The sequence below is a fragment of the Melanotaenia boesemani genome, chromosome 21 (assembly GCF_017639745.1).
Source record: "Melanotaenia boesemani isolate fMelBoe1 chromosome 21, fMelBoe1.pri, whole genome shotgun sequence".
Lineage (NCBI taxonomy): Eukaryota > Metazoa > Chordata > Actinopteri > Atheriniformes > Melanotaeniidae > Melanotaenia > Melanotaenia boesemani.
In genome coordinates, this window is record NC_055702.1 from 3,071,369 (window position 1) to 3,096,412 (window position 25,044).

Here is a 25,044-nt window from a genome sequence, read left to right on the forward strand (position 1 = left end):
TCCAACCTGAAGATGTTACTCAGATGCTATCTTTGCTCGTCACCTCGACAGATGGCTAAGCTCCCTGAAAACGGACCAAATTATGCAAGTTGCCGACGCAGGAGACGAACAAAACTGTCTGTTCATCTGCGTATCCATCTTTTGCATTGAGTGTAAATGACCCATTATAGTGTGAGGAATTAACAGTTGTTTTGATAAAAGGGGGCAAATAGAAACTTTTTTAACTTTGATTTAAACCAGATGAGAGTTTCAGCAGACCTGCAGTTTTCTTGGAGTTTGTTTCACATGTGAGGAGCATAAAAGCAGAACTCTGCCTCTCCACGTTTAGTTCTGACTCTGGAACAGGAAGTAGACCTGACCCTGATGACCTGAGGGATCTGGTTGGTCCATAACAAACCAGATGATCCTAAATGGATTCTGGTCCTAAACCATTCAGGTCTTTGTAAACTAACAGCAGGATTTTGACATCAGTTCTTTGCCAGACAGGAAGCCAGTGTAAAGATCTAAAGACTGGAGTTCTAGGATCTACGTTCCTGGTCTCAGTGAGGACTGGAGTTCTAGGATCTACATTCCTGGTCTCAGTGAGGACTGGAGTTCTAGGATCTACATTCCTGGTCTTAGTGAGGACTGGAGTTCTAGGATCTACTTTCCTGGTCTCAGTGAGGACTGGAGTTCTAGAATCTACGTTCCTGGTCTTAGTGAGGACTGGAGTTCTAGGATCTACATTCCTGGTCTTAGTGAGGACTGGAGTTCTAGGATCTACTTTCCTGGTCTCAGTGAGGACTGGAGTTCTAGACTACTTTCCTGGTCTCAGTGTGGACTGGAGTTCTAGGATCTACGTTCCTGGTCTTAGTGAGAACTGGAGTTCTAGGATCTACTTTCCTGGTCTCAGTGAGGACTGGAGTTCTAGGATCTACATTCCTGGTCTTAGTAAGGACTGGAGTTCTAGGATCTACGTTCCTGGTCTTAGTGAGGACTGGAGTTCTAGGATCTACTTTCCTGGTCTCAGTGAGGACTGGAGTTCTAGTATCTACGTTCCTGGTGTTAGTGAGGACTGGAGTTCTAGGATCTACTTTCCTGGTCTCAGTGAGGACTGGAGTTCTAGGATCTACTTTCCTAATCTTAGTGAGGACTGGAGTTCTAGGATCTACTTTCCTGGTCTCAGTGAGGACTGGAGTTCTAGGATCTACGTTGCTGGTGTTAGTGAGGACTGGAGTTCTAGGATCTACTTTCCTGGTCTCAGTGAGAACTGGCGTTCTAGGATCTACGTTCCTGGTCTCAGTGAGGACTGGAGTTCTAGAATCTACGTTCCTGGTCTCAGTGAGGACTGGAGTTCTAGAATCTACGTTCCTGGTCTTAGTGAGGACTGGAGTTCTAGGATCTACTTTCCTGGTCTCAGTGAGGACTGGAGTTCTAGGATCTACTTTCCTAATCTTAGTGAGGACTGGAGTTCTAGGATCTACGTTCCTGGTCTCAGTGAGAACTGAAGCAGCAGTGTTCTGGAGTGCAGCTGTCTGATGGATTTTCTAGGGAGACTTGTGAGGACAGCATTACATTAGTCCAGTCTACTAAAGATAAATGCATGGACCAGTTTTTCTAAATCCTGCTGAGTCATCACTCCTTTAATCCTCCAGATGTTCTTGAAGTGATAACAGGCCGACTTCACAACTAATGTAACTGCTAAAATCCAGGTCTGAGTCCAGGACTACTCCTAGATTTCTGGCTTGGTTGTTAGTTTTTATCTTACATGTTTGAAACTGAGAACTGACTTTTAATATTTCTTCCTTGGCTCCAGAAGCTATAATTTCAGTGTTGTCTTCGTTTAACTGAAAGAAGTTCTGGCACATCCAACCTTTAATTTGATCCATGCAGTTGATCAGAGTTTGGATGAGACTGTAGTCTCCTGGTGACTAAAGCTGAGGATGGTATGCCAGATGTTTGCTTTGACACCAACAGGTGGAATGTGCTTATAAGGATGTATTTCTTCATATAATAATGGTTTTCATGTGTTGCTGCTGTGGGACTGACTACTTTCTGAGGGTTAAAATGATTTAAAAGAAATTCAAATGGATTATGCAAACTGAGAATTATTTTCTTTGCTTTGGGGATTGAAGTGATGGATCATTATTCAGGTGGACTATGTCAACACTTGAGCAGCATGCTGGACTTAGAAATGAAGCAAACTCTCAGCCTGAAAGCAAAAACAACTGAAAAAAATCCTGAAACGGCATCATTTTCCTTTTTCAACTTTCCTTTCATATAAAGCAGCTGCATTTTCCTCTGAAATTAGCTAATGTTAACTAAGAACGCTGGTATCATCGGGATTCATGGCAAACATTGTAATCTGCTGATCATACCCAGTTGTATTTATTTATTTATTAATGTATCCACAAAGCCAAGGGAAACTAATATCAGACAATAAAGCCTATCTAAAAACAGATTGGCAGTTAAATTTAGACAATAAAAAACAAAAGAAATGGAAGCAAAGGGCAAATAAATATGTCTCCACTTTCCACTTCTGCAAACAAGTGATGGAAATTAATATCTACATCTTTTAAAATAGATAAAACTGTTTTATACTACTATGTATTATACTATTATACTACTGTTGAATGTACAATAGTGATTAAAACATATCCAATAAAAGCCAACTAAATTATCAAAACTGTCACATTAATTTGTGTAATAATTGGACTGTATTTATATAGTGCTTTTCTCGTCATATGTTGACCACTCAAAGCTATTTTACACTACATGTCACATTCACCCATTCAGACACACACTCATATGGCACTTCTATTGTTATATAATAACATATATAACATTTTTTTAACTTGTCCTGTCCAGCATTGTGGCAAACAGAATGATGGTCTGGCTGCTGTGTTATGTGGAACAAATTTGCTCTGCCAAGAGGAGCTTCATGGGTATAACGCTCCTCTTGATAATCTCGTTTTATTTCTTTATTTGTATAAATACATTGTTCTATCTTATTTATTTAGTATTATGGAATATCTGTAATCTTGCTGGACCTGACCGTAGGGGACAGAAGAAAGAAAGAAAAAAAGGACAGTAATGGAGAGAAGTAAAAAGGAAAGGGGGACAAAAAGTAGAGACAGAGACACAGTAGATAGAAGACAATGACCCTTCAATCCAACCTAACACCAGACAAGCAGCTGCTACACCTGTACAGAAACACAACAGAGAATTTCCTACAGTTTTTACAGGTAAACTAAGCAGACAATCATCAGGAGTTCCTAAAAAAATAACCAAGACAACAACAGCAAGATGTATCACAACAATAAGCCACAGTACAAAAGACACACTAATAATATATATGTATATATATATATATATATATATAAATTTAAAAAAAATGAAAACCCTATTGTAGTGTAAATAGCTTGTGTATAAATCAACTGGACAAGTCAGTAAGATGAGTGAGATCATGCAAATATGACGACGCCTCCACAGACGCCAGAGGCAGACTAGGGCAGCCCAGAGCCCCGGGTGATAAGCGGTACTCCCAGAGCATGAACCCAAGCCACCCCACCACTAAGACTACCCTGGCCCCACCCTGAGGGCTGCAGAGGAAGGCCCCAGACAGAGCTCCCCGTGGTCACGGGGCACAGGCCCCGGCTGGCACCGGCCACAGAGGGCGGTCAGAGTAAAGGGCCCCGAGCCCCATGAGCCCAGAAGTAGCCCCACACACACACACACACACACACACACACTACACACACCACACACACACACACACACACACACACGCACACCTAACTCCCCCATCCCCCACCCTCCCTCCTTTCACACACCCAGATCATACTTAACCCACCCACCATGCCCTGTGCGAGGCATCCTTCTATTGTTAAGTGCTTTTTCCTAACCCACACATTATACTGTTGTCAGTAGAAGCCTGGAATCTATGGCGTTACATCGCTGCCAAATACCTTGATGAACGTACCAAATATCCTGGTGAGCATATTTATCAATTCAGCAGCGCATTTCTTAATCGAGCGAGCGCATTGCTCTGATCGCTGGAGTTTTTAATTACTCGCGGGACCGTGAACGCAGCACAGCGAGCGTAAAACACTGTTCAGCGGGCGTATTTGTCAGTCGGGGGCGGTAACCTTCTGATTAATCTGATTGGCCAGGATTTTCAGTTCCAATGCGGTGACAGCACAGGACGTCAGTGTTCCTGCCTGCTGCTCCTGAATAAAGATATTTTTTTTAAATGACTAGTAATGAGTAATGGCTAAACTAGCTACAGAACGTAAATGTAGAGCAGCTGTAACATGAGCTAATATCAATGAGTGTTACCAAATAAGTCAACAAGTATGTGTGAAAGAGTAATACAAGAATAAAGAGGGAAGATAAAAGAGTGATAGTGAATAGAGATGCACAGCGAATCTGTGAAATATAAGTTAATTAGGAATCAAATTTAGGTGATTATTACTCAGTTATTAGTGGAACATGGAAAGCAAAAGGGACAAAGTAGTTTTCTTAAATATTTAAACACTTTAAATAAAATTTAATGGAGAAAAGCCAGTAAGCTCTGGATAATTACCTAACAAGTCATCTGCTCTGTGATTTTCTATTATATGTAATAGAGAATTCATGAAAAGCATCACAAACTCCAGAGGTTTCCCTGCTACTACACATTAAAATAGAATAGAATAGAATAGAATAGAATAGAATAGAATAGAATAGAATAGAATAGAAATACTTTATTAATCCCTTCAGAGAGCCCTCAGGGAAATTTGGGTAATCCCCAGTACATGAAAAAAAGTGTTCACCTTAAAATACAACACAGGACCCCGAAATGTCATCTCTGGGCTAAACATAACCAGCAATATGAGAACAAGGTGATCATACGATTCCACTAACCAAAGTCATATTACACATCAAATTCCATGAATCTATGAATAACAAAGCACTTGGTCAGTACACTGAAATAAATAATATAAGACCGTGACTACACTTTTTTTTTTTTTAGCTAAAATAAAAAGGCTGTGAGGACATGGTGTAAAAGCACAATAGCTATAACATACAAAGGCAAAATACATTTAAACAAAATTGTATCACATTTAACAGACGCAAATATGTTATTGCAGGACATCGACAGAATGTACATGCATTTTTGTGACTTATAAGACTGATATTGCATTGATTTACCTCTGGAAACTAAAGGAATGTATTGGTGATGATCGCAGTCTGATCTGGTGTTTGGAACTATTGAATGTCTACACAGTAACATTATTTGTATACAGGAGTGAAAGTGTCACCACTCTTAGTATATCGAGGCAGAGCCGTCCATACTGCTGGGACATTATATACTACCACACAGCTTTAATAATTAGATGAAAGTAAGCCGTAACAGCCTAATCATTTAACCTTACAAAAGTGGTTATCAGTAAGAAATATGGAGGCTAATGAGGACCATCATGTCTGATCTTTAATAAATGCTAGCTTGTTGGTTGAAATGAATATTTCCCTCCAGAAATGTATGAAATTATTGTGTTTACACTTATTTAATCTGTTGTCAAACATGACTTGATCATCACTTAAATCAACATTAACATAATAATGCATACATTGACAAACATATGTTTGTATGTATTAATATGTTTATTTAGTTTTAACCCTCAGTAATCCGATCGCTTTTACCTCTATTTGTTTTCTAAACTGTCATTTAGAATTATCCTGGTGCTCCAATAGGATTTTCCGCTTACTTTCAGGTTAAACTGTCGTATTTGTAAATGTTTCTGTACCTTTGGAGCGATAAAGTGGCACCAAGCTTTAAAAAAAAAAAAAAAAAAAAAAAAAAAAAAATGAATACAGCCAAGTCCCGTGCTGTCACCGAATTGGAACTGAAAATCCTGGCCAATCAGATTAATCAGAAGGTTACCGCCCCCGACTGACAAATACGCCCGCTGAACAGAGAGAGCGAGCAGAGTTTTCCGACAAGAGCTTACTGGTGAGTGTGGGGGGGTGTGTTTTACGCTCGCTGTACTGCGTTCACGGTCCCGCGAGTAATTAAAAACTCCAGCGATCAGAGCAATGCGCTCGCTCGATTAAGAAATGCGCTGCTGAATTGATAAATACGCTCACCAGGGTATTTGGTACGCTCATCAAGGTATTTGGCAGCGATGTAACGCCATAGGAATCAATCCACCCACTTTCTTTCAAAGATACGCATTCATCCTGTTGCAGTCCAAGTTAATCTTATTCACTGTAATAGAATACAGTTCCATGGATAGAAAGACTAAAGGGAGCAGAGAGGAGCCCAGGGAAGTTTTAGATCTTAAATGTAAATGTTCTGCTGTGTCTTTTGTCCAGGTGATGTCCTGGAGTATTACCAAGGCCGCATCCTACCTGGAGAATAGTCTCTCTGGCCTCACTAACCCTTACGCTGTTGCAATGACATCATATGCCTTGGCGACTGAAAACAAACTGAACAAAGAGATCCTCTTCAAGTTTGCTGCTCCAGGTTTTCCCCACACAATATTCCTAAATATGACGAGAAGACTATGTGTGATTAATGCACAGAGACAGAAGTATAGTATGGTTTTGAAAACTTGTGTGTGCATATCCACGCGGGTGTGTGTGTGTGTGTGTGTGTGTGTGCGTGCATGTGTATTCCACAGATCGATCACATTGGCCTTCACAGAAGGGACAGGTTTACACTCTGGAGGCTACAGCTTATGCTGTTCTTGCACTCATCAAGGCCAAGGTAAACATCCCATAATCACACATGATGGGGAAAACAAAATTTTCCTTGTTGGAAGATTGATAACGTGTATTTCTTGGTATAAATGTCATTAAACCAAAAACTCCATCATGTCGTAGCGCTGCTGTCACAATACTAGGATTCAGAACTCAATACCCAGGGACATAGTTGATATACAATATGGTGTTTAATTATTAGATTAGATTTAAAGGCAGTTTTTCAGATCTACTGATAGTACTGGTGTTAATCTTAAGCAAAGTTAGGGGCATCACTTAAATCTACATTAATGCAAGACATCACTTTTTATGTTGTTCTTTTTCTTTTCTTCTTTTTTTGTTTTACAAATAAATAAACAATTTATTTCAAAGATGACCACAATTAGATTTTAAAATCAAAGAAAAAAAAGTCCACCCATCCATCCATTTTCTGCCGCTTATCCGGGGTCGGGTCGCGGGGGCAGCTGCCTAAGCAAGGAAGCCCAGACTTCCCTCTCCCCGGCCACATTCACCAGCTCATTTGGGAGACCCCAAGGTGTTCCCAGGCCAGTTGGGAGATGTAATCTCTCCAGCATGTCCTGGGTCTTCCCCGGGGCCTTCTCCCAGTGGGATGTACCTGGAAAACCTCACCAGGGAGGCGTCCAGGAGGCATCCTGACCAGATGCCCAAGCCACCTCATCTGGCTCCTCTCGATGCGGAGGAGCAGCAACTCTACTCTGAGCCCCTCCCGAGCTTCTCACCCTATCCCTAAGAGAGAGCCCGGCCACCCTGCGGAGAAAACTCATTTCGGCTGCTTTTATTCGCAATCTTGTTCTTTCGGTCACTACCCACAGCGCGAGCCATGAGCTTGTGAGGGTAGGAACGTAGATCGACTAGTAAATCAAGAGCTTTGCTTTTTGGCTCAGCTCCCTCTTCATCACGACAGACCGATGCAGAGTCCGCATCACTGCAGACGCCCCACCGATCTGCCTGTCGATCTCCCGCTCCATCCTTCCCTCACTCCTGAACAAGACCCCGAGATACATGAACTCCTCCACTTGGGGCAGGACCTCATTGCAGATCCAGAGAGAGCTCTCCACCCTTTTCCGACTGAGGACCATGGTCTCAGATTTGGAGGTGCTGATTCTCATCCCCGCCACTTCACACTCTGCTGTGAATAGCTCCAGTGAGAGCTGAAGATCACCGACGAAGCCAACAGAACCACATCATCTGCAAAGAGCAGAGATCCAATCCTGAGGCCACCAAACTGGATCCCCTCAACACCTCGACTGCGCCTAGAAAAACTCCTTCTAAAAATTCATAATGCACATGTGTGTGTGTATATATATCCATATATATACAGATGTGGACAAAACTGTTGGTACCCTTCGGTTAATGAAAAAAAAAAACTCACAATGTTCACAGAAATAACCTGAATCTGACAAAAGTAATAAATAAAAATTCTATTAAATTTAACCAATGAAAGTCAGACATTGTTTTTCAACCATGCTTCAACAGAATTATTTAAAAAAATTAACTCATGAAACAGGCCTGGAGAAAAATGATGGTACCCCTAGAAAACACTGAAAACAATGTGACCAAAGGGACATGTTAATCCAAGGTGTGTCCACTAATTAGCATCACAGGTGTCTACAAGCTTGTAACCAGTCAGTGGGCCTATATATAGGCTACAGGTAGTCACTGTGCTGTGTGGTGACATGGTGTGTACCACACTCAACATGGACCAGAGGAAGCAAAGGAAAGAGTTGTCTCAGGAGATTAGAAAGAAAATTATAGACAAGCATGTTAAAGGTAAAGGCTATAAGACCATCTCCAAGCAGCTTGATGTTCCTGTGACTACAGTTGCACATATTATTCAGAAATTTAAAATCCATGGGACTGTAGCCAACCTCTCTGGACGTGGCCACAGGAGGAAAATTGATGACAAATCAAAGAGACGGATGATACGAACGGTAACAAAAGAACCCAGAAAAACTTCTAAAGAGATTAAAGGTGAACTTCAAGTTCAAGATTAAAAACTGTGTGGTATTTGTGTACCCAAAGTTGCTTCCCAAAATATTTCAGTAATGGTGTTGGTGGTGTCTCTGAGGAAACCCTGGGGCACATTTCCAAGTGACACTGGTGCTCCCCATTTTAAGATACTGGTGCATTGTCCCTTAAAATGGTCACAAAATGTGACTAAGGGGTGGCAGTTTGGAGCCCTCAGAGCAATAAAAATGTTTTGTTTCATATTGGTAGTAGCTAATATCATGAACATTGTTCCAGCTGTCTTCTGCTTCATTAGTAGCTTCTTATTGCCAAAGGTTTTTTAAAATCATTAAATATGGTCAGTGGTCTATACATTGAAACAATTTTTTCAATGCTTTTCTTTCTTGTGGTGTTAAAGGAGTTTGAGAAAGCCAAACCTATTGTGGAATGGATTTGCCTTCAGCAGAGGGTATATGGATATGGAGACACTCAGGTAATGCATGTTTCCCCAAAAAAGGTTTGTATACGGGAGACTGAGGCCGAGTCATGAGGTTTAGAAAAATTAAAAAGATTTATGATGATAAAACACTGCATATTAACATCCCTCAACAAGAAAAGTGGGAGTACGTACTGGTTAGATCTGAGTAAATGCAGCTTCTATCCCCTCCTCCTGTGATAACGTCAGCTCTGCCATGATAACATTTCTGGCAGGCACAGACCAGAGGACGATGTCTGGCTGTTCTTTCTTTCTTTTATAACAGGGTTCTCATCACTCCTCTTCATCCCCTGAAAAATCCACACATTTCATAACAGTTAGTTTCTCTAAAGACAAAGATACTAACATTTGACATAGTGTCACACTTGGATTTTCAGTCTTATTCTAGAGTAAGGCTGAGTAAAAGGTCCATTTAGCATGCAAAACACCCATAGCCATCAACATCCTTTCAGAATATCATTGAACAGTTTAAGCAAACTAAATGTTTTTTAGTGTGTAGAAAGACAAAGGAGCAAGTCTAATCTGGACACCTGTGATCTGCGATTCCTCTGACGGCACTGTATCAAGAACCGTCATTTCCAGCTCTACTATGCAGAAAAGAAGCTGCATGTTAACCCTGTCTAGAGTTCCAGAGATGGTGTTGACTACCACTGCATTTTCTTTTTAGTGGCTTTTTCTATACTATCCTAACTTTTCCCGATATGGAGTTATAACACACAGTAGTCTTATGCAATGCTTTTTGTACAGCTTTCATCATTTTTTCCTGAAGGAAAAGTCATTATGTCTCTTTCTCCAGGCTACTATTACAGTGTACCAGGCTGTAGCCGAGTACTGGACCAATGCTAAAGAAACAGAGGATGATCTGGTGGTGGAACTCGATTTGCCACACATGTTTATACCTGTGAAGTACAAGTTAAACAAGGAAAACTACCACATCACAAGAGTATCAAAGGTAAGTCTTATTCTAAGCCTGTCATTAAAAGGTTAATTCTTCTGTGGTTGTGTAATGAATGGCGAAGGTGGTGAGGACCCAAATGCAGGCAGTCGAGGACAGGAGGCAGAATAGTGCAGGTTTATTCCAAAAAACTCATACTAAGACTTGACATAACATTAACCAAGGCTGAAAACAATAAGAGCAACTCATGAAAAACCCAGACCAACCATAACAGGGAAACCAGGTGAAACATGAAGAAACTGCGATGATCTGACAAGGAATAACACAAACCCTGGAGTATAAATACAAACACAAACAGGTGAAAGGAATCGATAATCAGCCCAGGTGTCCTAATGAACCTGGAGCCTGGACAGAAACCCATGACCTACATACTAATTGAAAACATAGTAACCTGAGTAACACAAATTCTTAATTTTACCTCAACCTAGAACAAGAACCTAAAACATGACCCTAACATTAACATAACAAAACCTGGCTATAACACAAGAACCATAACACGACATAATCAAACAAGAACCCTAAAGCCATAATATAAACAAAAACCCATTACACCCCATGATCCCAAAACAAGGCCTTAACTAATTTAAACATAAGAGCCATGATCATGTCAGGTCCCACACATATCCCATAATTATTAAACATATTGATGCTCCTAATAGAGTAAATTTACTGTCTTGAGACATTTTTGGACAGATCTTGTAGGCTGAGAAAGTTATTACAAACTATAAAGCCACTGTTTCCCAGTCCAGGTAGTTGTTGCTTATTTTACATGATTCCTTGATGAATGGGTCGGTACTATGCAGGATATGTGAGCTGACTCGTTTATTTTACTCGTGTAGTCACTTTCAGCCAGATTATGCCGTTTTACTACATCAGTAAGATATGACTCAGATTTAGTCACGCTTTCAGCTTTCTATTTATTTCTAATGATCTTGTAATACATGTGGATAAAGTTCTATATATTTATTTAAGCAAATCTTTGGTTATCTTGACTTTCAACAGTTCTGGGGCATAAACAGGGATTTAAAAGTGACTGCCAGTGGAACGGGAAAAGCAAGCCTGAAGGTGAATGACACCATTTTGTCATGTATTTTGATTTGTACTTTATTATTGAATTTTGATATTGACTGTAAAAGCAACTTTCCAATCCTATTTCTTTTTTTTCCTGACAGGTGGTGTCACTTTATCATGTAGTACCCCAGGATCTGGAGCCACAGTGTAAATTTGACCTGAATGTGGAGCTTATACCTGGTAATTCGGTCACGTTTATTCTTCTTTGTGTTGCTATTGTTTTGATTTTTTGTTTTGTTTTGTTTTTGTTCTTTTTTTGTTTTTTTTGTTTGTTTTTTTTGCCTTCTTCTCGTATTTATCTGTATTAGTTGTATTTTGCTATTCTGGGATTAAATAACAAAATACAATAATTTAATGCTCACTAAATGTTTTTCTCATTAACTGTTTTTCACCTGCAGAAAAAATGACTGAAAATGAGAAAATATACAGGCTGAAAATACAGATGTTGTAAGTATCTTCAATGACTCGTACTTTGAAGTATTACTGTAGTACTGCTAATGAGTTATATGCAACATGGCCCCCAGCAATTATTTCTGATTCTTTCTTTCATTTCTCTTGTTTAATTTTGCCATAATTTCCTCGACCTCTGTGAACCAATGTCTATGTCAACACAGTGTGAGATTCATCAGCGCTCCTGTTATTAGCGTGAACTTATCCTGAGATTTCTCTTTAACTTAACACCCGAATACCTGAATTTATTTATGATTCTATGAAAAACAAAATTAATAAAAAAAAAAGAAAAAAAAGACAGAAATAAAAAGAAAATGCTATTTAATATTAAATAATTATTAATTAATAATTAATAGATGAAGAATAAATAATTTATTTAAAAATAAATACATAAGTAATAAGTAACAGTAAATGGATCAAATAAATCATTTTGATAAAAAGAAATAAGCAAAGGCCAGAAGGGGCTTAAAGCAAATTTATAACAGCAGACGTCAAAGGGTTAAAGTGAAATGTAAAACATTTTTAAAACACTGATCAACATTTTTTATGTTGCTTCCTTGTCATACGTGTTTGTGTGTAGGTTTAAAGACAGGGGTCGTGATGCATCTATGTCAGTCTTGGATGTTGGTTTACTAGCTGGCTTCACTTTTAACAAAAATGACCTGGACTTGGTAAATATGTGGATTCACACAAACACGTGATCAGACACAAGAACACCTCTTATTCGTACCGCCATCAACTTTGTGTGTGCAGCTATCTGGAAGGCGCGGCCTAACCATTGGAAAATATGAGACTAACTCAGGTCTGTCAGAAAGAGGCTCACTCATCATCTACCTGGACAAGGTGAGGCTTTTTTCCATACCTAAAGAGGGTGATCTGGATCTGAACCAAACTTGATTTAGCTCTAGTTCCAGCTAGCTAATAACAGCCAAGTACTGACCAATAATAATCATGAATCAACAGACACATATTTCTAAAGAACAAAAACAAACTCCAAATTAAAAATGAGACCAATATAACAATATATAATCTACCACATTATTAAAACCTTTCTGTTCATAGTTCTTTCATCTAGCTTCTAGAAACCACCAGCAGCTGGAACTCTTGTAGAAAAACACGTTAGAAGCAAGTTCTGCAAGTTATCCTGGGGCCCTGGGCCCTTCGCTTGGGCTGCTGATCTTGGCCCACTGGGGCCTGTGCCCCGGGACCGTGGGGGACTCTTGCTGGGGCTCTCCTCTGCCGCCCTTCGGGTGGGGCTGGAGTCGTCTTTGTGGTGGGGTGGCTTGGGTTGGTGCTCCAGGTCTGCTGCTGAGGGCCCGCCCCAGGCCCTGGTCTGCCTCTGGCCTCCGTGGAGGCGAGGTCGCATTTGCATGATCTTACTCACCACTCTTCATCACTGATCACTCCTTGTTTCTCATGCTCTGCATGCTGACACAGTCACTGAGTTGTCTAGTGGGTTTTTAATACTAAGCAATAATTTATAATTTTTTTTTTTTTTTTTTTTTTGTATTTTTTCTGTGAGTTAGGATCTGGTCGCTGTTATGTCTTTTTGATTTGGTTATTATTTAAAAACTCTTAATGACTGGCAGCCCTGTTTTTTTTTGTTTTTTTTTTGTTTTGTTGTTTGTTTTTTTCTGTGTGTGTGTGTTTCTGCTTTTGTAAAAGTTGTAGGAAATGTTCTGGTGTGTTCAGGTACAGGTGTAACAGTTTGTTGTCTGGTGATGGTGTGGATTGAAGGGTCGTTTCCTTCTGTCTGTGATCTTTTTGTCTCCTTTCTTTTCCTTTTGCTCTTTTTGCTATTTTCCATCTTTTTCTGTCCCCTCCGGTCAGGTCCAGCAAGATTACATAGATTCCGTGATTCAAAGTAAAAAGATAAATAAATGAATCAGATTATCAAGAGGAGCCTTACCCATAGGCCTCCCCTTGGCAGAGTAAATTTGTTCAGCACGATACAGCAACCAGATTATCATTTTGCTGCTACGATGCTGGACAGGACAAGTTTAAAAAAAAAAAAAAAAAAAAAAAAAAAAAAAGCAAGTTCTGCATTGTACCAATGCATTTTGTTTCTTTCACACACATTAACTCAGTAGTCTGCAGCGGCAGGTGAGTGCCTCACATGGCAACTTAATGTGTGTGTGCAGATGTAAAATACTTTATGAGGTGCTTTATAAAGCATAACAAGAGTCAAAACATGGAACATACATGCAGACCTCTTACTTACTTAGTTGTTGGGCTCCTGTTCACAGATTTCTAACAAGACACCAGAGGAAGTCTCCATTAGGATTCATCAGCTTATCAGCGTGGATGTCTTACAACCAGCTGCTGTTTCAGTTTATGACCCCTTTGATAGTAAGTCTGACAAATATTTGCTGAAAAAACCTGTTTCATGCCAGATAAACACATGCTAACATGTTTTACCTTGAATGCATGCAAGAAACACATTGAAGATATTTAATGTACATTTATAGATATGCTATGATTTGATTGGTCAATTTGAATATTTTATGTCTTTCTCTCCAGTTGCAGAGGAACATTGTGTAAAATTCTACCACCCTCAGCGGAGAAATGGACAGCTGCAGTCAATTTCTTTAAATGACGAATATGTTTGTGCTGAAGGTAAAAAAAAATTAAAATACTTCAGTATAACTTTGTTATGCATAAATATGCTATGTCCGTCCGTCCGTCCATCCATCTATCCATCCATCCATTCATCCACCCACCCATCCACCCATCCATTCAAGGAGTCCTGCATAAAATTTACACAGAAAAGAAACAATTTCAAACGGGAAAATGATGTAAAATAAGACATGGTGTTAAAAATGGGTATGACTAGGTCAACTTCTCACTTATCAGATTCTAAGCATCCACTGCAACACTGTAAACTGTGTGTTTTCGGGGGGGGACGCCATCTCAGGATTTTTATAAACTCAGTTCATTCAGAAAAGCAAGTGAAGGCAGCACATTAGCGTCAATAGATCCCATCACATGGATGGATGGGTTTATGTAGTTCCCCTCGTTCTTTAGCTTTGCAGTTAATATTCCTCGTGTCACAATACGTCTAGAAGCACATATGATGGGACTAAAACAGAACTGGTCTTCATGGGATACAAAAATATTGCTTGAGATTTTAAAAGAATGAAATCAGTAAAATGGCAATAAATACACACGCGCAGCAGTAATTTTTGACACCAGAAAATGGTTTGTTCACTAGTTCTTCTGCTGTTTCCAGAAAGTCAGAAAACTCTGTGCATGTGCAAAACTATTTATTCCAGTCAAACATGTGATGCATATAAATACGTCAGTCTGGGAATTTAACCTGGTTTAAGAAATATGAGCATAACTGCTGGATGGACCGTGAACTCCTCTGGATACCAACACATTCTGGTAAAATGTGAGAGGCCATATGTGCGACAGCTAAAGCTTGGCTTAAACTGCCTCATGCAACAGAACAATGACCCAAATACAGCAGCAGATCTACAACAAAATGGATGAAAATGAAAAGAATCAAGGTCTTGGCACGATCCATAGTCCAGACCTCAACCTGATTGAAATGCTGTGGTGGGACCTTCAGAGAGCTGCACCTCAACCTCAATAAACTGAGGCAATGTTGTAAAGAAGGGTGAACCTAAATTTCTACACAATCATGTGAGAGACTGATAACATCATCCAGAAAATCATTACTTTAACTTTGGACAAACTCTGTTTAATTAGCCATTTCCTGAGGACTTTAAAGGACATTAAAGTGTTGTCTCAGCGATGCTGTGATTTCTAGAAGCACAAATTAATAATAGAAACCAACTGAATTCCTAGAATATCACCACAGTACTATTTCCTTTCAGCAGCGTGCATCATATTTGGTAGAGTTACACTTTGGTTGAAGTTTTGAAGTTTAAATCTGCTGTATCTGAATGCAGCACAAAAAGGGAGAGATTTTGGACCCAGTTCAGTTCACGTTCGTATTTGTAGTTTGATTCAATGATTGTGCATTTATTTTCCGATCTCACTCCAGAGAAATGTGGTCTTCAGAAAAAAGGAAACGTCCACAGCAACGAACGCACTGCAAAGGCTTGTGAAAACACACCTAGCAACAAAGTGGATTTTGGTAAGACTGCGTCATTGTCTGTGTTTGTGTGAAGAAGAGTGAAACGTACAATAAATAAGCTAAGAGGCTTTCATTTTTCTCTTTTTTAGTTTATAAAGTGAGAGTGGAAGTGTTGACTGACGGTTTGTCTACTGACCGTTACATAATGAGGATAGATGAAGTCTTGAAACAAGGTGAGTATTAACATATTTTCCTTTAGGGCAATTTTCCCTTCCGTTCAGAAAGTATCAACTTATTGAGTGTAGAGGTTTTTTTTAAAGATGGGAGTCAAAATAGACTCCTCAAGAGGAGATAATTAAAGCCGGTAAGGCTGATATTTAACTTATTTTAACCACCTGATCTTTAAAATCTTCAGAAAAATATCTAGATTTGTTTTAAGATGTGACAGCTTCCCGGATCCAGTTTGGGTCTGGTGCAACAGCTTCTGTATATAACCGTTCATCCCGTTTCTCATGTCTCACTGTGAATTCTCAATGCAGGAATTGATACAGACCTACAAGGTAAACTTCGTTCATTTATTGGTGTTCCACACTGCAGAGAGGCTCTTGGTCTGACTACAGACAAAACCTACCTGATCATGGGCTCATCCAGAAATATTCACAGAGATGAATCTCAGTGAGTTTGTCCTGCAATACTTTGACCAATTCCTTGTTTGATTTCTTTGATTTTTAGCAGTGAACTCTAAACAGAGAATTTATTCTTTTGGCCCAGCAACGTATGAATTGTTTCACTGGTCAGTGTTAGAGGGAAAATGGAGCTCTTAGTGCAAACATTTTACACTGCTCAAAAAAAACAGAGGGAACACTAAAATAACACATCCTAGATCTGAATGAATGAAATATTCTTAAACACTTTGTTCTTTACATAGTTGAATGTGCTGACAACAAAATCACAAAAATTATCAATGGAAGTCAAATTTATTAACCCATGGAGGTCTGGATTTGGAGTCACACTCCAAATTAAAGTAGAAAAACACACTACAGGCTGATCCAACTTTGATGTAATGTCCTTAAAACAAGTCAAAATGAGGCTCAGTAGTGTGTGTGGCCTCCACGTGCCTGTAGGACCTCCCTACAATGCCTGGGCATGCTCCTGATGAGGTGGCGGATGGTCTCCTGAGGGATCTCCTCCCAGACCTGGACAGTCTGTGGTCAACGTGGCGTTGGTGGATGGAGTGAGACATGATGTCCCAAATGTGCTCAGTTGGATTCAGGTCTGGGGAACGGGCGGCCAGTCCATAGCATCAATGCTTCGTCTTGCAGGAACTGCTGACACACTCCAGCCACGAGGTCTAGCATCGTCTCTCATTAGGAGGAACCCAGGACCAACCGCACCAGTATATGGTCTCACAAGGGGTCTGAGGATCTCATCTCGGTACCTAATGGCAATCAGGCTACCTCTGGCGATTACATGGAGGGCTGTGCGGCCCCCCAAAGACATGCCACACCACACCATTACTGACTGCCAAACCGGTCATGCTGGAGGATGTTGCAGGCAGCAGAACGTTCTCCACATTCTCCAGACTCTGTCATGTCAGTCACATGTGCTCAGTGTGAACCTGCTTTCATCTGTGAAGAACACAGGGCACCAGTGGCCAAGTCGCCAATCTTGGTGTTCTCTGGGAAATGCCAAACATCCTGCATGGCATTGGGCTGTAAGCACAACCCCCACCTGTGGACGTCGGCCGTCATACCTCCCTAATGGAGTCTGTTTCTGACCGTTTGAGCTACACATGCACCGTTGTGGCCTGCTGGAGGTCATGTTGCAGGGCTCTGGCAGTGCTCCTCCTGTTCCTCCTTGCACAAAGGTGGAGGTAGCGTCCTGCTGCTGGGTTGTTGCCCTCCTCCTCGTCTCCTGATGTACTGGCCTGTTTCCTGGTAGCGCCTCCATGCTCTGTACGCTACGCTGACAGACACAGCAAACCTTCTTGCCACAGCTCGCATTGATGTGCCATCCTGGATGAGCTGCACTACCTGAGCCACTTGTGTGGGTTGTAGACTCCGTCTCATGCTACCACTAGAGTGAAAGCACCGCCAGCATTCAAAAGTGACCAAAACATCAGCCAGAAAGCAGGAACTGAGAAGTGGTCTGTGGTCACCACCTGCAGAACTGCTCCTTTACTGGGGGTATCTTGCTAATTGCCAATAATTTCCACCTGTTGTCTGTTCCATTTGCACAACAGCATGTGGAACTGATCTCAATCAGTGTTGCTTCCTAAGGGGACAGTTTGACTTCACAGAAGTGTGACTGACTTGGAGTTAAATTGTGTTGTTTAAGTGTTCCCGTTATGTTTTTGAGCAGTGTATTTTCCTTTTATTTTCTACTTATATTTCATCTTGTTAAGACTGTAGAACATCTGCTAACTGATGATTTTTCTTAGATTCCAGTATGTGCTTAGTGAGGAGATGTGGATTGAGTACTGGCCCACACGTCTAGAGTGTATCTCTGACACATATCGAGCCACCTGCATGGGTCTGGAGGACCTGAGAGATGTGGTTGAGATCTATGGATGTCCAAATTAAGAAGAGTCATCTTCTAATTAATATTTTTATGTAAAAAATGAACTACATGCTGATTTAGAAGACACTGGAACACTCAGTCACAATAAAGTCTGATGATGAAGATATGACTTGGTTTCAATTTTTGCAGAACAGTTGTTTTTTTTTTTTTAGGATGCTGATAGTTTTTGGGTCCAAACTTGTTTCCCTGCTGATCTGCAACACCAGTTAGAAGTCTGGACACACCAACCCGTTCAAATATTAGACGTGTACATACCTTTGACTGGTAATATATAACAAACACCAATAACAACATGATCATATAACTAACGTAGCATTAGTTTCTCCTCAGGCCACCACAGGAGCTCGGACTTATAGAAATAATGTGACAAAAGGCTGGAAACAGTGGTCATATTCTCTACCCAGAGAATCAGCCTGACTCACATTTCTGGCATTTCCTCTGTCAGTTACCATAAAATCCAATCATCCTTAAGTACTTATGATGTACTAAAACATACAACATAAATAGGAACACAGTGCAAAGATTTTCAAATCTCATAAACCATTTTTTTATTCACATGACATGACATCAGATATCAAAACAGAGACATTGTACTTTGTAATGAAAAATATAAGCTAATCTTTAAGTTAATGGTAGCTACACATGTCCAACGAAAATGGCATGTTGCCATGTTTACCATGCAACGTTGCCATTATGAATCCTACCCTATCACTATAGTTTTTTATCAATTTCCTTATCAGTTCCTGACCCAAATTTTAACGAGGAAACATGAATACAAGACGGATTTATGGGTAAAAAACTTTCAGACGATCGAGCATCCTAAGAGTTACACAAACAATGTCAAGAAAATGATTCATATCAATAATATCCTCTGGATGCCAAAACTACAAATCTGGTCTGAAAACAGGAAAATAGTACACCACCTAACATAAAAGTTGTTATCAGATGTTTACATTAAGTCAACCAAGAATGCCATAAAATAAACACTGACAGAAGTGACATTTAACCAAAACCCTGACAATCCTGGTGGGTCTGAGATCAGTTGGGTTTTGCCTTTATATACATTATTTTATATAAAAAAAAAATAAAACGTTTACCCAACGCCATGTTTGGTATCTTTTTTCTTCTTTTTCCCGGTACAACCTCACCAACATGATCTGATCTCTTTTTTTCCCACTTTAACCTATTTATTATCATAGAGACCAAAAATACACAAATCATCAAATCCAAATGGAAAAAAGTACAATTTATTAGCATAAAACTATCAAATATAACCTTCTTTTTAAGATAACACACTTTTCTGGGATGTTTGTTACTGGTTTGCTTGGACTTTAAACAGCCAGCACATCCATTCACACGTCTCTGTTAAGACACTGGGAACAGCTGCAGACCACCTCTCAGCTTCTATGTACTGCTGGTGATCAAGCTTTGGCAGCTGGTTTAGATTAACCGTCTTCAAACCAACACACGCGTCTCACAGAACCTTTGTTTATGTAAATGTATTGTTTGTCCTCCATTAGACAGTTCAGCTAACACAATTACATGAGGTTTCCGTTTTATTTTCTCTACTTACTCTGAGTTTTCCTGTTGGTTAAATCTCTTCCTGCAACCACAACTGAAAGGTTTCACATGATGCTCTTGTGGACATGTATGTGCCTCCTAACATCCTCTCAGGATTTAACCTTTTAACAGGAACCGACACAACTAAAGAGTTTTAAAGGCTCATGTCTTAAAATGTCTTTTGGCACAATCAACACAGCCAGATGGTTTCTCTCCCATCTGGATCCTCATGTGTTGGCACAATCAACAAATGGCTTCTCTCCTGTGTGGATCCTCATGTGTCTCCTTAGATTTGTGTTTTTGGCAAAGCTTTTACCACAATCAGCGCATGCAAATGGTTTCTCTCCTGTGTGAACGCTCATGTGCATCTTAAGACACGTGCTTCGGTGAAATCTTTTACCACAAATATCACAACCGAAGGGTTTGTCGCCTGTGTGGACCCTCAGGTGTGCCTTAAGACATGACTTATAATTAAACTTCTTACCACAAAGATCACAGCTATACGGTTTCTCTCCTGTGTGGACTCTCTTGTGTATCTTAAGATTAGCATTTTGTTCAAATCCTTTTCCACAAATGTCACAACAAAATGGTTTATCTCCCGTGTGGAGCTTTAAATGAGTCTGATGATTTGACTTAAACTTAAAACATTTTCCACAAACACCGCAGCAGAAGGTTTTCTCTCTAATGTGGACTATCATGTGTGTCTTAAGATTTGTATTTCTATTAAACCTTTTGCCACAAATATCACAACCAAATGGTTTGTCTCCTGTGTGGACTCGTCCATGTGTATTTAGGTGTGACTTACAACTAAATCCTTTACCACAAACATTGCAGGCAAATGGTTTTTTACCTGTGTGGATTCTCATATGTGTCTTAAGCTGCGAGTTGAAATAAAATATTTTACTACAAACGTCACAAGCAAATGGTTCCTCTCCCGTGTGGACTTTCATGTGTGTCTTAAGCTGTGACCTAAAATAAAATCTTTTATCACAAATATCACAAGCATATGGTCTGTCTCCTGTGTGGAGTCTCATGTGTGTCTTAAGATATGACTTACTATTAAAACTTTTACCACAAACGTCACAGCTGAAGGGTTTCTCTCCTGTGTGGACTGCAACGTGCGTCTTAAGATGGTAACTGTAATAAAATCTTCTACCACAAATAACACAGCCAAATGGTTTGTCTCCAGAGTGGACTCTTGTGTGTCTCTGAAGAGACCGCTTGTGGAGAAATTCCTTACCACATTCGGAGCAGGTGAATGGTTTTTTGGCAGCGTCGCCATCTTCATTTTCTGGTACAGAATCCGAAGATTTTTGCCAATAATCATCGTCGCTGATTTCGGTTTCAGAAGAGTCTGATGCCTCTTCATAAGTATTCGGTTGGAAATGACTGCTTGGATCCAAGTTCCTGGTTGGTGCGGGTCCTGGTCCACAGTCCTCTTCATCAGTTTTTGTTTTCATCTGCACAGCTGAGCTGCTGGTTGGAGGTTCTGTCTCTCTGTGGTCTTCAGTTTTGATCTGATGAAGCTGTGAGGACTGAGGTTCCTCTTCACTCTTCACAGTAACAGCAGTTAATGAGAACCTGCTGATATCAGCTTCCTCCGGTCCATTGAGATGATCTCTGTCCTGACTGGTCCAGAGTTCCTCTTCTTCCTCCTCTTCCTGCTTCATGTGGAGGGGCTCTGAGGCCTGCTGGTCTAAAGTGGAGGTCCAGGGAACCTCTTCTTTAATCACAAACAGCTGCTGGACATCTTCACCTAACACTGAAACACAAGGATATGAGTTTGTATGGGCAGTAATTTTCCTCAGCTGATAAGAGTTTTATTGAAATTTTTAAGATAAAATATGACTTGAATATGAATTAATCAAGGTTCATCTGGTAAACATGATAAATTCATGATTACTCTCCATAATGAAATCTGACAATGAATAAGTCATGCTGATAACAGCAACAAAAAAAATCCCACTTATTATTATGGGGATTGGAACTGCTGATAAAAGTTTGTCCGATCCGCCAACACTGTGTAATGTGTAAAAAAATGTTATTTCTGCTGCTTCTAAGTTTCTCTGCAGGAGATCCTGGTACATGTAAGAACAGCTAAATTCACAGCACAGGCATCTTTCAGTCATATGAACGGTCAGTTCATATAAGTATCTGGGACTGCAGCTTGATGACGGACTGGACTGGTCAGAGACCATCAACGCCATCCACAAGAAAGGACAGAGCCGTCTGTACTTTCTAAGGAGGCTGAGGTCCTTCAACATCTGCAAGAAACTGCTGCTGATGTTCTACCAGACTGTGGTGGCCAGTGTCCTTTTCTATGCTGTGGTGTGTTGGGGAGGCAGCATAAAGAAAAGGGACGCAGCACGGCTGGATAGAGTGATCCGAAGGGCAGGATCTGTGGTGGGCACAGAGCTGGACTCTTTGATCTCAGTGGCAGAAAAAAGGACCTTGGACAAGATCCTGACCATCCTGGACTCCTCCTCTCACCCTCTGCATAGAACTCTGAGCAGGCAGAGGAGTGTGTTCAGCCCCAGACTACTGTCCCTGACCTGCTCCACCAACAGACTCAAAAACTCTTTCGTACCCCGGGCCATCCGGCTGTACAACATCTCGCTGAGGGCGCAGGGGTCACAACCACAACCATAGTCTGAATAGTTTTTATGGACATGTGCCTTTTTCTCATTTGGAAGCACATTTGCTCTTATCCCATTCTGTTAACACTGTCTCAGCAGTTTTTGCACATCCTGCACTTTTTCACTCATGCACCTTGTTTGGCTACCACCGTCAACATATGTACATACTTGATCACCTGTACAGTATATATGTACATAGACCATAATAATGGTCTTCTTTATCTACCGTTGCCTCTATTTAATTTTAAATTAGTCTAGTTATGCTTAAGTACTAACCCCTAATGTCAAGTACTAACCTTTAATGTATGTATATGCTACTGGATGCTTGAATTTCCCTCGGGATCAATAAAGTATCTATCTATCTATCTATCTATCTATCTATCTTTGGCTACTGGGATGATGATGATTTTGTCAGATGATGCTGCAGTTAGAATTCAGCATGTCTTTTTTTGGTTGGACAAATTTTAGACTTTAAACAGCCTTATTAATAATCTTTTGCTTATTCTTTAGTGCTTTAGTATTTTCAAATGTCACATAAATGTGCTCACTCTGTGGTAACCCTGATGATCATTAATCTGGTAAGAATTATAATTCCATTTCGAACTATAGTGCAGAGAGAAGGATTATTCACAAGCTCAGCCTGTGCAATGCTCTGTGAAACCGTAACTCAACTTCGATCCAAGTCTCTTTAAATAGAACATGGCAGTGTAGCTTGTTTTTTAATGAATGCATGATGTTTTATGTTCGGATTTTCTATATTCACTGCAGTGGTTGTCATGATTTTTACCACAATCAAGAAGCTCAGTTACATGTGTTAAAATATTACAATGCACAAAAACGGGTGTGTGACTTACTGAGGTCTTTGTTATGTGTCTGCTGCAATTCTGATGTGGATGCTGCAGGTGTGGGGGGCACCGAGCGAAGCCCTCTGGGCTCATCTGGTTGAAGAATCCTCCACCGAGGCATCCCAGCTCCACCTGGGATTCTCCTCCTCACGATCCTTGTCTGCAGCTCAGAGATGTTTCTGGATTATCTAGAATAGAATAGAAATACTTTATTAATCCCTTTGGAGAGTCCTCAGGGAAATTTGGGTACCAGCAGCAATACAACACCAACAGTAAAGCAGGACAAGCACAAGACACAATATATACAGGTACAAAGCAAAATAGAGGCAACAAGGTGCAAGAAAAGCACAAAAATATCTGATGGATGGATGGATGGATACATACTTTATTAATCTCCCAGAGAAATTCACAGTTCCAGCAGCTTTAAAGGCAGAAACATAGGTTTCAATAAAAGTAACAGCTATACTAAAATATAAAAATAAGACCCATTAAAATATAAAATATTGCAATTCTGGTTCTGAGGTGCAGTTTGTGCATACAGTTGTGCAACAGTCCGTTTGTACACACTTGAGTCCAACATAAAGATATGTGTAAAACTTTATTAATGCCACAACAGGGTAATTTGTGTGTTACTACAGCGCAACTACATAAAAACAGTAAGAAATAGAGATTACCTAAATATAAAATACAAATTTCCCTGTTTCCTTTCCTCAAAAATGGCTTGACAACCAACCTATCATGGAGACCATTTCTGATGAGGCTTCAACCAAGAGTAGCTGGATCCACTGAAGGTCCAGATGCATCTGTCAGGTCCTGGTTCAGGTCTTTGCTGAATATGCGCCTATTTCTTCGGGACTTCACTTTCAGATCAAATTCATCTGTTGTAGATAGTTTTAGTCCTGACACTCGTTCATTTTTCTCAAATGTTTTAAGGACACACTGCAGACCATGCTGAGATATGTCAAATAACATCTTTTTAAGAATAACCTAAAATCCTAATTTCTGTATGTCAAACTGTGTTACCTTTGGTATTTGTAGAGGTAAAACTAAAGAAATTTGTCGTGGTGACAGGCTGCTGGTAATAAAAAGCTGACGTGTACAACAGTGTGTGCTTACGCACTGACTGTTCACAAATAATCACCACTGTAACCAATACTGCTGAGACCATTCAGCTCAGTGAGTCTTTATCAACACTCACTGTGGAGGTTAACTTGGAACTGTCAAACATAACTAATTTGTACCATAAGCTAACGCTAATTAACAGCTAACAACATTTACCTTGGTGGGTTAAATGACTTGTCTAACAGAACACAGACAACACCCCGAAAACATTTATCAGATATTTCCACCTTTAAATGGCCGCGCCGTTAGTTATCCTCGTTTACTGCTTATCTTTACGCCAGTTTTCGTTTTAGTTATTCAATGACGATGATTCACGCCCCTTCGATTTTAGTTCAGCAACAATAATTATCCGTTTGTCAGAATCTTATATCTCATCTTAGGAAAACCGCCGCTTTGACTTGACAACCGCTACATGCTAGTCAGTCCTACTTTTATTTTGTTCCCCTTGTGTCGCGCTGCACCTAAGCTAAGGTTCCTGCACCCATATGTCAACAGTAACTACATGTCCTTTACCGGTTACAATATGTATCCTGAGATAAATAAAATACAATGATAACTGAAAATGTGAAAATGCACAATACAGATTATTTTAAGAA

General features: G+C 40.1%; 2 protein-coding genes across 6 annotated transcripts in view; one reads left to right on the forward strand and one right to left on the reverse strand.

The window, feature by feature from the left end:
• The window catches only part of LOC121632939 (complement C3-like), a 36,720-nt gene extending 18,338 nt beyond the window's left edge, over positions 1-18,382 (forward strand). Inside the window, exons 28-42 of the mRNA XM_041974762.1 lie at positions 6,337-6,487; positions 6,645-6,730; positions 9,110-9,184; positions 9,984-10,139; positions 11,145-11,207; positions 11,315-11,393; positions 11,612-11,660; positions 12,244-12,334; positions 12,417-12,506; positions 13,910-14,012; positions 14,190-14,279; positions 15,673-15,765; positions 15,855-15,938; positions 16,245-16,380; positions 18,146-18,382. Of these exons, the coding sequence (XP_041830696.1) occupies positions 6,337-6,487; positions 6,645-6,730; positions 9,110-9,184; positions 9,984-10,139; positions 11,145-11,207; positions 11,315-11,393; positions 11,612-11,660; positions 12,244-12,334; positions 12,417-12,506; positions 13,910-14,012; positions 14,190-14,279; positions 15,673-15,765; positions 15,855-15,938; positions 16,245-16,380; positions 18,146-18,287 (1,488 nt within the window). The 3' untranslated portion in view covers positions 18,288-18,382. The remainder of the gene's footprint in view (positions 1-6,336; positions 6,488-6,644; positions 6,731-9,109; positions 9,185-9,983; positions 10,140-11,144; positions 11,208-11,314; positions 11,394-11,611; positions 11,661-12,243; positions 12,335-12,416; positions 12,507-13,909; positions 14,013-14,189; positions 14,280-15,672; positions 15,766-15,854; positions 15,939-16,244; positions 16,381-18,145) is intronic.
• Positions 18,383-18,759: 377 nt separating this feature from the next.
• On the reverse strand, positions 18,760-24,861 carry LOC121632950 (zinc finger protein OZF-like). 5 transcript variants are annotated; one of them, XM_041974784.1, is made up of 4 exons: positions 24,676-24,861; positions 24,060-24,186; positions 23,336-23,514; positions 18,760-21,607 (listed from the first exon to the last, which is right to left on the reverse strand). In XM_041974784.1, exons 3-4 carry the CDS (start codon positions 23,445-23,447, stop codon positions 20,073-20,075), a joined length of 1,647 nt encoding a protein of 548 aa, XP_041830718.1. In that variant the 5' UTR covers positions 23,448-23,514; positions 24,060-24,186; positions 24,676-24,861; the 3' UTR covers positions 18,760-20,072. The 5 variants fall into 5 exon arrangements, with proteins under 5 accessions (XP_041830718.1, XP_041830717.1, XP_041830719.1 ...); XM_041974783.1 differs by adding an exon at positions 23,711-23,747 and having other exon boundaries at positions 24,060-24,861; XM_041974785.1 differs by lacking the exon at positions 24,060-24,186.
• Positions 24,862-25,044: the final 183 nt, after the last annotated feature.

Bases quoted from the DNA above. Each gene is read 5' to 3' on its own strand.
- LOC121632950 (XM_041974785.1), bottom strand. From the start codon at position 23,447: ATGCCTCGGTGGAGGATTCTTCAACCAGATGAGCCCAGAGGGCTTCGC. The intron at 21,608-23,335 runs GTAAGTCACACA...CTTGTGTTTCAG, and splicing joins GACACATAACAAAGACCTCA to TGTTAGGTGAAGATGTCCAG.